The sequence below is a fragment of the Condylura cristata genome, unplaced genomic scaffold, assembly GCF_000260355.1.
Source record: "Condylura cristata isolate star-nosed mole 26May11 unplaced genomic scaffold, ConCri1.0 scaffold00004, whole genome shotgun sequence".
NCBI lineage: Eukaryota > Metazoa > Chordata > Mammalia > Eulipotyphla > Talpidae > Condylura > Condylura cristata.
Window position 1 is genome coordinate 1,904,581 of NW_004567105.1, and position 11,418 is coordinate 1,915,998.

Here is an 11,418-nt window from a genome sequence, read left to right on the forward strand (position 1 = left end):
ACGGAGAGGAGAGGCCCCATCTGAGCGAGGCCATTGTTCTGAGTCCAACAAAAGGCTGTAACCGCAGCTGCAGTCTGGCAGCTCGAGCTGCTGGGCCGGTTTGGGGGGCCGGGCTGGATCCTCACACCTCTGCCCTTCCTCGGCTTGGACATTTCGCCTCCCGGGAGCTGAGGGCCGGAGCTGAGGGCCGGTCAGGATGGTGTGGCGCCACCCCCACCGTGCTAGGCCTCTCTTGCCTGGGAGCCGCCCTCCCCCACACCTGCAGCTCCCCGCAGCCCAGCCCAGGCTGTAGGCAGGTGCGCAGTGGGGTTCTCAGGCAGTGGGGGCGGGGAGTGCGGAAGAAGGGGTCAGCTCAGTGAGCGAGGGCCTGGGTTCAGAGCCGCCTTGCCCAGTGAAGGCCTCAGGGCTCAGGGACACTGAGGGCAGAAAGGGAAGCAGACGGGAGCCGCGCTGCAGGCGGCCGGCGAGCTGACCGTGCCTCCGAGGGTGCGTGCCCCTGCTCCTCAGGGACCTTGCCCAGACCTGTCCTCTCCTGGGAGTGGGCACAGAAGACGGAGCATTGGGTCCCAGTGTGGCGCTGCGGCCTCTTGGGGCGGAGCCAGGTGGGCGCCGGCTGGGCTTGCGGGGCGGAGGTGGGGCGGGCCGTGAGGGTGGACGGCGGTCCGCGGCCCCGTGTCCGGGAGGAGCCGGAGCCCCCGCCCCCCGCCGGTGCTGACCGCTCGGCCTGTCCCTGCCGTTGCAGCTGGGCCAGGTGGCCCTTTCCCCGGTCTGGTTCCTGTACAGCCTGCTCATGAAGCTGTTTCAGCGCTCCGCCCCGGCCATCACCCTCGAGAGCCCGGACGTCAAGTACCCGCTGCGGCTCATCGACAGAGAGGTGTGCTGGGGCCGCTGGGGCTGGCGGCTCTGCAGGGCCGCCGAGGCAGGTCCTGCCCCCGCCCGCCGGCGGACGGCAGCGAGGGGCTCACCGCGGCGGGGATGTGAGCCAGTGGGCCGCGGGCCCTCCCCTGGCCTCAGCCTCCCGCGGGTGGCAGAGCAGTGGGGTCTCTCGGGGGGTGCCCGGGACCCCAGCCTCCCCTCGTGGGGCCCTGTGCTGCCAGCCCACCCCTGGGGCCTGGGGCCAGACACGGCTTGCGCGTGGGTGCAGACGCCTGCCGCCAGCCTGCAGTTGGCCTCGGCGTGCGGATTGAGGCCTCCCGGAGCTGCCCCCCCGCTGCCCCCTCCGGGCTTGCCTCGGGTGGGGTGTGGCAGCGACACGGGAGATGCAGAGAGCCCAGAGAGGCTCCCCACCCCGCGCCCAGCCCCACGCCCTCACCTCCCGCGTGAGGATCGCGGGCCCTCCACGGACCTTCGCGCCTGCTACGTCGTCTTCTGACTAAACGCAGCCGTCGTGTTTTGAATCTTTCCCTTTTTAAAATTTCCTCTTCGGTGGAAAGCGCAGAAATAGGTACACAGACAGGTGTGCACCACCCTGTTCCTGATTGTCAAAATGAAACCCTCGCTCCCTCTCATAAAAAACAACACCCTCCTCTGCGGCTCCGTTCCCGAAGTCACCACGATTTCATGTTTGAAGCCCGAGCGCCCCCCGGGGGGCCACCGAACGTGGCGCCCTCCCGGCTGGAGTGAGCCTTCTGGGGTGCCGCGCGCGTGCGCGTGACAAGTGGGGGTTCATGTGCGCACGTGCCATTTCTGAATAAACTGATTTTCTCGCCACGGGGTCCTCCAGCCTGACCACGTCTACCCCAAAGCTGCCCATGTGGGTCACGGGGCTGCCCCGGCCACCTGCCGGAACCTTTGAGCCAGAGGCCAGTGTCCTGGCACCTGCCGCCCCCCAACGTGGTGGCTTTGCGGGGACACAGGCCCACCTGCTTTTGGACGCTTCTGCTCTGCCGCTGTGCCGGGCTCACCCGCAGGGCGCCGCGCTCTGAGCGCCACTGCTGGGCCTGTCCGTGCCGTGGTGTCCGTGTCTTCCCTGCACTGCTGTTCCTCTCCTGCAAGTGGTCTGGCCCGTGGCTCTCTGACTTTGATCCTCAGGACAGTCGACAGCCCTGAATCTGCCCCAAGAGACCTCGGGCTCCCTTTGCCCAGGGAGCAAAGGTTCCCGGAGAGGCGCGGCAGCCGCCCGCTGGGTGAGGGCAGCTCCGCACCGCTCTGCTGGACCGGGCCTCCCGCCTTCAGCCTGCCCCACCCTTCAGCCGCGTTCAGCGCACCCCTCTGTCCCTTCGGAGAACGCTGTGGCCCCCGAGAACACCCCGTCCTGCGGTGGGCCTGCTGGCCGCCGGCCGCGTGCATGGCCAGTGCTTGGCGGCTGCCTGCCTCCTGCGCGGCCGAGCCTGGTTCCGTTCCACCTCTGGCCCGGACTCCCTGCCGGCCCTCCCTGCCTCGGAGCGCTGCTCCCTGTCTGCTTCCTCAGCCCAGCCTGCCCCACCCTGGGCTGGGCCCCGCCCCTGCTGGCTGGACGCCTGGCTTTGGGCTGCAGCCTGACCTGCCTGCAGGCGCGGCTTCTCAGGGCCTAGGGCGGGGCTCCCCGGCTCCTCAGGCCGGGCACCCGGCCGTGGTGTCCACTCCAGGATGCAGCTGGGCCAGATGCCGGGGGTGAGGTCCTCCCTCGCAGCCCTGGAGCCCTGGGGGCCATCTGATGGTCTCCCTTTGGGGCCCCAAGCTCCTCCCCGCTCTGACCACCTTGCTCTGTCCCTGGCTGGGTCACTGCCCTCGGGCCAGCGAGGACAGGGGCCTCTGGGGTGCCCTCCCCTCCTCCCCGGCACAGGCGTGGGCGTGTCCACGTCCATACGTGGATCCTTCCCACTTGCGGGGGCTGCCGGAGCGGCGGGGGTTCTGAGGCTGGGCAGCCCCCCGAAGCTCGGCCTCTTTGCAGACCATCAGCCACGACACCCGGCGGTTCCGCTTCGCCCTGCCCTCGCCCCAGCACGTCCTGGGCCTCCCCGTCGGTGAGTGGGCCCGACGGGGCTGGTGGGCACCTGGTGCTTCACCCCGATGCAGGGGAGCAAGGGAGCTTCAGGGAGGAGGCGACAGCCACATTGGGTGTCAGAATTGGGGTCGGGTGGCAGTGGGAGGCTGGGGCCTGACGGTCCCGAGGGGTCTGGCTTGACTGCCTGCTGGCAGGGCGGCGGGTTGGCAAGGCCCGGTGGGTCCCCAGGGCCGTCAGGGTCACTGCCCTGCCCTCCAGGCCAGCACATCTACCTCTCCGCCCGAGTGGACGGAAACCTTGTCATTCGGCCTTACACGCCCGTTTCCAGCGATGACGACAAGGGCTTTGTGGACCTGGTGGTCAAGGTGAGGCCTCGGCCAGCGCTGAGCCAGCGTCGGGGCTCAGCAGAGGGCGGCGGGCGGGGCTGCGGCCCAGTGTTTCCTGAGGGTGGGCGGCCTGCAGAGCAGGAGCGCCAGGCGGCCGGCCTGCCGGCGTGTGGCTCACGGTCCCACCGTCCAGGCTGAGTGCCTCGAGCGGGCCCAGGGCGGGGTGGGGCGGCTGGCAGAGCCGCTGGGGAGGCGGCAGGGAGGTGAGAGCTGGCAGCTAAGAAAGCAGCGGGCGGGGGAGGGGATGTGGCTCTGAGGTGCCAAGGCCCCGCGGTCAGAGCTGAAGCACTGCGGGGGGCGTCAGAAGGCCCTTGAGGTCCCAGTGGGTGTGGGGCCTGTCCGGAGCCACTCAGGCGGGGTCACCGGCACGGTGGGATTCCCCGTGGCCTCTCCGCCGGCGCTGGAGGAAAGAGGGTCCGGGCACAAGCCCCTCTCTGCCGCTCCCCCCACCCCAGGCCGCAGCCCTTTCCACCCCCCACCCACCGGCCGCCCAGCTCGGCCAGCCTTCGCACACCGTCCCCTCTCAGGGCTGGGCTGGCCGAGCTGCCCGCTGTCCCCCGTCTCATCCCTGGGCGGTAACGTCCTTTTCCAAGGCCGAAGTCCCACGGGGCGCGGGAGGAAGTCGTTTTTATGGTGGAACAAATGGAAAGGCTGAGCTCCGCCAGGTGTCGCCGCGTCCTGGCGCCGACAGCCCCCACTGCGCCGGCCACCAGCACTCTCCAGGTGGCCCTGGCCCTGAGCAGGGCTGGCCTTGCCCCAAGGGGCAGGAGGAGCGCAGGCCCCGCGGTGGGACTTGGCTGGGAAGCTTTGGTGGGCGGAGGCGCTCTGTGGGGGCCACCACGTGTCAGAGAGCAACCCCAGAACAGACCTCTCCCCGTGGCCCAGAGCGCCCCCGAAGCCCTGCAGGCTGGGGGCTGAGGATGGCGGTGTCCTGCAGGTCTACTTCAAAGACACCCACCCCAAGTTTCCCGCCGGAGGGAAGATGTCCCAGTACCTGGAGAGCATGAAGATCGGAGACACCATCGACTTCCGGGGCCCCAACGGGCTGCTGGTCTACCAGGGCAAAGGTGACTGCACCACGGCCCCGGGCAGGGCCCGCGTCTGGGCAGGTGACCCTCGCAGGACGTGCTCTCGCCCCGCTGGGGCCTCGGTTCCCCCTGCTGATCCAGCAGAAGAGGACCAGTGCCGGGCTGGCAGCTGGCCGCCTCTTGAGCCACGTCCAGGCCACGGCCCCGCCGTGTGCGGGTCACCACATCTGAAAAGAAATGAGCCGAGGGCTCGGCCGGGCGCCCCCACCGCTCCCCAGCCCTCTGTGCCCCTTCGGCACTCGGGGAGGTTCTGGGGCACCCGCTCCTGCCCCTCGCCTGCCCTGACCCTCTGCTTGCACCCTGGGCCCCAGCCGGTCCCCAGCCCGCTGACCCCCAGCACAGCACGGTGAGTGCCGGGCTCACCTCCTCTCTCCCCAGGGAAGTTCGCCATCCGTCCGGACAAGAAGTCCAGCCCCGTGGTCAGGACCGTGAAGTCCGTGGGCATGATCGCGGGTGGAACCGGTACGTGGGCCCTGGCACCCCGTCCCTGGGAGCCCGGTCCCGTCAGGCCTTGGGGCAGGCGAGGACAGGGAGCTGCCTGGGGGGGCCTGGCCCCTGGCCCTGCGCCTGCCTGCCCTGTGTGTGGCACAGCCGGCGTCACCGGCCTGTGGGGCCGCTTCTTGCAGGCATCACCCCGATGCTGCAGGTGATCCGCGCCATCATGAAGGACCCGCAGGACCCCACCGTGTGCCACCTGATCTTTGCCAACCAGGTCAGTGGGCCTCCCGGTGCCCGCCCGGGGTCCCCGCGGCCTGGGGAGTGGCTCTCACGCCGCTTGGGCTGGAGGCGGCAGCTGCGTCTTGAGCGGTCAGGGCGCGGGCCCCGTCCAGAGCACCCACGGCCCCCCTCGGGGGGACACGGCCCGGGTGGCAGGTGCGAGGCGGACGTGTCCTCCCGCCCCCCACCGGCCCCGGCCTGCTGCGTGGCTCGGCAGTCACTCGGCCGCCGAGGGCGCCTCGGTCAGTGATTCAGGACGGAATACGCGGATCTCGGAGGGCCAGGCCCAGGCCCGCTGCGCCGCCCGCATGCGATTCGGTCCGCCTGGCCCGGGGCCACCTGGCCCTGGCCTGCAGCGTCCCCCTGTGAGGAAACTGAGCCCAGACCCGGGGGGGTGCTCCTCCGAGGCTCCTGCCACCACCCCCAGCCCCCCGAGCTGCAGAAAGCTGCTCTGAGCTGGCTGAGGTGGCCTCGACCCGGCCCGATGAGTGGGAAGAGCCAGACACTCCCCCAGCTGCTGGGCGCGGGCCTCTCGGGGCAGCCGGGCGGTGGCCGCTGTGGCTCTGCACGGGGAGCCCCCAGAGGACCTGATGGCCTGGGTCACAGGAAGCGACGACGCCAGTCGCGTAGAGAGCAGCGTGTCTCCCCTCGGCGGTCCTGGTGGAGCCTGGTCTGAGGCGGGTGGGCCGCGCGCCCCGCAGGCCCTGGGAGCTTCGCCAGAGCTGAGAGGAGGGCGGCCCCCTCCCCCGCACGGCCACTGGCTCAGTCAGGCCACAGCCCCTTCCCCGGCGGGGACGCCAGTGCCCGCCCTGACCGGGGCCCCCTCCTTGTCTTCATCCGTGTGCGAGCCGGCTCCCACCCGACGTGGTGGAGACACAGGACCCCGGGAGCACACGTGGCCGTGACTGGGACCCCAGGTCGGAGATGGGCGCTGATGGGCCGGAGGCGATGGGCTGAGGACGGTCCCGGAGTCGGGGAGCCGTGGGCTCCACACCGGCCTCGGCCAGGGGGATCGCCTTGCACGACCCGAGGCGTCGAGGGCTCGGCCGGGCGAGCCGTGCAGCGCTGCACACAAACAGACCCGCAGGCAGGGCCTCACGGCCTGGGGACCCTGGCCTGCGGCCGCCGAGCCGTGACAGGCCGTGCGCTCCGTGAGGCGAGGGCGGGGCGGCAGCCTGGACGCTTGGCCGCGGGGTGAGCTGGAGGGCTGGCCTGGCCCTCTGCACCGGAGTCCACCCCGCGCCGGGAGCCTGGGGCGTGTTCTCGCCTGGGACAGGCCTGGCAGGAGGCCGCAGGGGCCGACCTGGTTCCCTGAGAGGCCGAGGAGCGCAGGCGCGGGGTGGGGCCTCCTGAGGCCGGCAGCCCCCGTGTCCCGTTTCAGGGGCTTTTTCTCCCCTTCTGTGTTTCAGCCCAAGCCTGGCCCTGACCTTGACCTTCGGGGGTGGGGGGTGGGGCCCTCAGCGCTCAGAGTGGGAGAGGGACGGCCACCCTGTCCTGGTTGGGCGCAGGTGTCCCCACCCCGGCCAGTGGCCCATTTCAGGGCAGGGAGCCGGGAGGAGTGCCCAGGGCCCTTGCGGGCAGGGCGGGGGTGGGGACCCAGCTGGCGGCCGCCGCCCTCTGCCTCCTGCCCACAGCGCCCCCTGGCGGCCTGGCCGCGTGTTGGGCACCCTGGGTGGTGAGGGGTGAGCGCTGCCCGGTGCTGAGCGCTGCCCGGTGCTGAGCGCTGCCCGGTGCTGAGCGGGGCGGGGCCCTCGCTCCCCAGCCAGGGCTCCGTGTGTGCGTGGCCAGTGCCCTGCTAGCCCCGGGCGAGGCCTGCGTCTGGCGGAGAGGCCAGGAGGTGGCCGGCGTCCTCTGGGTCTGGGAGGCTTCCTGGGAGGCGGCCGCGGAGGGGCGTCGCCCGGGGAGCTGTAGGCCTGCGAGGGAAGGCCGTGTGTGGGCGTGTGAGTTGGGGACCCTGGTCTCTGGATGTGCAGCCTGAGCGCTGGGGTGCGCGGGCCTGCGTGGGGGGGCTCTGGGCAGTGGGGCCCACTACCGGTGGGGCACCTCTCCTCCGCCTGCCACTGCCGGCCCCTCAGCCCTGCGCCCCTTTGCGCTCCGGTAGCCCCGGCAGATGCAGGGTTGGGGCGAGGAGCGGACGCTGGCCTGGGCTCGGCGGCCCCCGGGCGGGCGGTGTGAGCGCCGTGGGCTGCTGCCCCCTGACCGCCGCCCGCCCCGCAGACTGAGAAGGACATCCTGCTGCGGCCCGAGCTGGAGGAGCTGAGGAACGAGCACTCCGCGCGCTTCAAGCTCTGGTACACGGTGGACAGAGCCCCCGAAGGTGAGCGAGGGGCCCGCGCCGCCAGGCCTCCCGCGCTGAGGCCCCGGGGGTTCTCACCCCGTCTGCCCACCGGTGCAGCAAGGGCCCGCGGGGCATGGCGCCCGTGACTTGGCTGCAGGTCACCGAGGGTCACCTCACGCCCCTGCCCCCAGCCGCATCTGTCCCTGGGCCCCTTTGCGGCGCCTCCGGACGAAGAGGGCTGGGGTTCTGCCGTGTTGGGGCTCACTCAGGGCAGAGCTCCCGGCAGGCCGGCGCCTCAGTGCAGGCTGTGCCTAGGGCACTTTGCGCCCATTTCCTCCCCATCAGCAGCCCTGGGGGGCGGAGTTGCTGCGCCCAGCACCTGGGTCCTCTGGCCCGGCCCTGCCAGCAGCCTCCCGGGTTGATGTGGCCGGGTCGCGGTCCGGGGCTGAGGGCCAGGCCGGGGCCCCGGGCACCTGTGTTTGTTCCGAGGCCTCTGGCGGGCCGGGCTGTCCTGGGCCAGCCCTCCCGGTCGGCCCTGGGCCTGCGCACTCTCGAGCCCGCCCAGACCTGGTGCTGGGGCGGAGTGAGCTGCACACGGGTTATTAGCAAGCCACAGAGCACAGTAGCCAGCGGTCAGTGAGACCCAGAGCTGGGCAGGCGCTTGGTGGTGAGGGTCGGGGCTCAGGCCGGGGTGCTGCCTCGGTGAAGAAAACACTGAAGGGGTCCTGCCACGCCTCTGAAGAGGGGAAACGAAGGCGGGTTTGGCGGAAGGACACTTCTGCCCCTGCAGTCGGGAGCTTCCTGTGCCCCGGCCTTGCTGTGCTCAGCTCCTGGACGGCTTTTTGGGGCACATCTGTTGGGACTGCGCTGTCCGGCACTGGGGACACAGCTCTGGGGCCCGGACGTGCCTCCTTGGGCGCCAGGCTCTGCTGGGAGCCTCATTCAGTGGCTGTGGAGGGGCCGCAGAGGCTGCCGCCCTGACCGGCTTGGGGCTGGCCGCCGGCTGGGCACCCGGCTCCTGGTCCTCTGGGCCTCGCTCCTACAGATGGGATCAGGACCCCTCCCGGTCTGCCTCCGTGATTCTGGGGTCACGTGGGTGTGCGTGGAAACGAGAGGCTTCGCACACCGGGCAGGGCCCAGGGGCAGTTCGCCGCTGCCCAGAGGCCTCTGCGGGGCCGGAGGGCGTGGAGGACGTCGGCAGGCAGCGGCTCACTCACCGGTCTCCCCCACCGCAGCCTGGGACTACAGCGAGGGCTTCGTGAACGAGCAGATGATCCGGGACCACCTCCCCTCTCCCGAGGAGCAGCCGCTGGTGCTGATGTGCGGCCCGCCGCCCATGATCCAGTACGCCTGCCTGCCCAACCTGGACCGCGTGGGCCACCCCAAGGAGTGCTGCTTCACCTTCTGAGGGCCCGGCCGCGCCGCCCGCTCGCCCGTGCCTGCCCTTCGCCTGCACCACCGTCCCCACGCTCTCGTGGTCCTGGGCCCGCCAGGCCTGCGCAAGCCCTGGGTTGTGCCCCACTGGGCTGGCCCCCGCGGGGCATTTGGGGTTCTGTGTGGTGGGCCACGTCGCCCGCGCCTCTGGGCAGGCCCCTGCCTGGCCTGATCTTGTCCAGTTGCCTTGACCCAGCCCGGCCTCCCCTCCCCCACCCCCACACTACTGGGCCATGGCCGCCAGCACCGGACTCCACGCCCCTCCTGAGTGGACCACGGTCTGGAAATAACACGCACCAGCAGCCCAGAACTGCCACCAACGGGGGACCCCCCTGCTCCCCTTCTGCCACTCAGGGCCACAGCCCGCCGCAGCGCCTCCACTGTGCGCGGGAGCGTCCTCTGGACGGGCTGCTGGGGGCCTGTCCAGCCTCAGGCAGCCTGGCTCTCCCCCACTGCGGGGGGAGGGGGACAGTGAGGGGCCCCAGTCGGCGCACAGGCCCCAGGAAACCGCCGTGCTTCCCCGCACACCCAGGCATTCCGGCGGGCGCGCTGTGGGCGCCTGCCGGACAGGTGGTCCAGCCAGCGCCGCGGGCAGGGCGAAGCCCAGGTCTGTTTGTTCCTGCTCCAGACCCCCCCTGCGAGGGGGCTCGGGCAGGCGGGAGCCCCGCTAGCTGCTGCCGGCTGCCTGAGGGCGTGGTGGCAGCCTCCTGCATAGCGGCTTGTCCAGTCATTTATGCGCAGAAACAGCACTGGAGTAAACCTCGCTCATTTTGTCTCGGCTGCTGCTCCTTGGTCTGGGGGGCCGGGAGGAGGGGCTCCCCAAGGCGCGCCTTCATTTCCTTTTGTGTGTCCCGGGAGGGGAGGGCGGGAAAAGCCGCATGCAGCCAGCAGGCCGCGCGCCAGCGCCAGCGCCCCAGTGGGGCCGTTCCCGGCCTGCGGGCTTGCACCGTGACGGCGCCCTGCCTGGTTCCTCGAGTAGATGTGCTGGAACCGCGGCCTGCCTGGGCGGGGTGTGGGCCCGGGGCGCCTGCCCCGCCTCCCGCCGCCCAGCTGGGGGTGCTGCGGGCCTCTGTGGGCCGTGGCGGGGCTGTGCCTCCCGGCCCCCTGGCCCTGCGAGGGTGGGAGGCGTCCTGAGCCCCAAGTTCCCCGGAAAGCGGGCGGCCAGCCGGAGGCGGGACCTGGCCGGGGGGCTGGGAGGGTGCTGGGGCCCCAGCGCCCCCGGAGTGAGGGCGGGACCGGAACCGGGCCTGGCCGCAGCTGCGCTCTCCGGGTCGCGCCTGCCGCCGCCTCGGGGCCTGGCACCCAGCAGCCGGCCGGGTCGGCCTGTGCGCCCGCGGGCTGCCCAGGGCAACGGGCCGTCAGGGGCGCGACAGCCGGAAGTTTACAGACGCCCCTTGCAGGCGGCTGAGGGGCCGCCTCGGGGTGCCCCCCAGAGTCCCCACGGCGGGGCGTGTCCCAGCCAGCGTAGGGCCGCCTGCGCACCCGACGGCCCCGTACCCCCAGTGCCAGAGCCGGGGCCGGGAGGGGCCGGGCGCGGAGCACCCGGGCGTGCTGACCCCTGGGCAGCCAACGGGTCCCCACTGCGCTCTGGGCAGGGCCGCCCCGACAGCCAGTGTCCCCGGATTCCGGATTCTGGCAGGCGGCCGCCCGCCCCAGGCGGACGTGGAGGTCCCCTTCAGGAAGGGGGCGGGGCCCCGCTGCCGGACCCCAGCGCCCAGCGCCCGGCGCAGGCCCGCCGGCTGCGCGCTTCAGGCCAGGTCTCCGCAGCCAGATGCTAATGGGCGCCGAGCGGCACGGATCCCTGCAGGACGGCCGACGGCGCGAGACAGCCAGTTTCGGGGCTCCTGGAACCTCAGTACCGACGACCGCGAGGCCAGCGGAGGCGCCGTGGGGAAGGACGCTCGACCCCGCCCGTCTGTCCTTTCGTAGTAAGGGGTCGGGCAGATCGCAGCTCCCAGGCATCCCGCAAAGTAGGCGGGTCACCTTAGGGGCAACCTTTACCCGCTCAAAAATTCGTCTCACATTAGCAGTGAGGATCCGGGCGTCACCCCGAATCGTTATTTTCCTTACTCATAAGTTTAAGGCATAAAGCAGGCAATCCGCAACTCCCTTGGTAATAAATCCCATTCTCATTAACCATACGGTGAGTAGCGGAGCGCCCCACTAAATAAACAGACCTCCTTCTTTGACCTTGGTATTAGCCCTCCATTAATTTTTTATGTCTATTTTTGTTTCACTTATTCGTTTAAAGAGAAAAAGGGACAGGCAGGGCGCCGATCCGCCGTATGCAGATAAGCAGGCGGCCTCGCGAAGGCTCACGGGGAGCGCCCCTGCCCTTTCCGGCCCTCGCCTGTCCGAGTTGTCGCGAGAGTTCGTCAGCCGTACGCCGGAAGTAGCTCGTCTCTCGGTAGCGGCCGAAGGGGCGGACTCGAGGGCTGAGCGAGTCTCAGCGGCTGGCGGCTCGCTCGGCGGCGCAAGATGGCGGACATCTCCCTGGACGAGCTCATCCGGAAGCGCGGGGCCGCGGCGAAGGGGCGGTGAGCGGCCCTTTCTCCTTTCGGGGTTCAGCGCCCGCGGCCTAGTGGGGCT

The 11,418-nt window shown here is 71.1% G+C and overlaps 2 protein-coding genes across 3 annotated transcripts in view; both read left to right on the forward strand.

The window, feature by feature from the left end:
- The first annotated feature begins 742 nt into the window (after positions 1–742).
- Positions 743–9,602, forward strand: LOC101635578 (NADH-cytochrome b5 reductase 3). The gene is made up of 8 exons (XM_004675617.2): positions 743–874; positions 2,873–2,945; positions 3,185–3,291; positions 4,250–4,379; positions 4,779–4,862; positions 5,027–5,112; positions 7,335–7,434; positions 8,631–9,602. Exons 1-8 carry the CDS (start codon positions 791–793, stop codon positions 8,801–8,803), a joined length of 837 nt encoding a protein of 278 aa, XP_004675674.1. The 5' UTR covers positions 743–790; the 3' UTR covers positions 8,804–9,602.
- Positions 9,603–11,231: 1,629 nt separating this feature from the next.
- POLDIP3 (polymerase (DNA-directed), delta interacting protein 3) overlaps positions 11,232–11,418 on the forward strand; it is a 13,717-nt gene continuing 13,530 nt past the window's right edge. For both annotated transcript variants that reach the window (XM_004675618.2, XM_004675619.2), the window contains exon 1: positions 11,232–11,366. In XM_004675618.2, the coding sequence (XP_004675675.1) occupies positions 11,308–11,366 (59 nt within the window). In that variant the 5' untranslated portion in view covers positions 11,232–11,307. The remainder of the gene's footprint in view (positions 11,367–11,418) is intronic.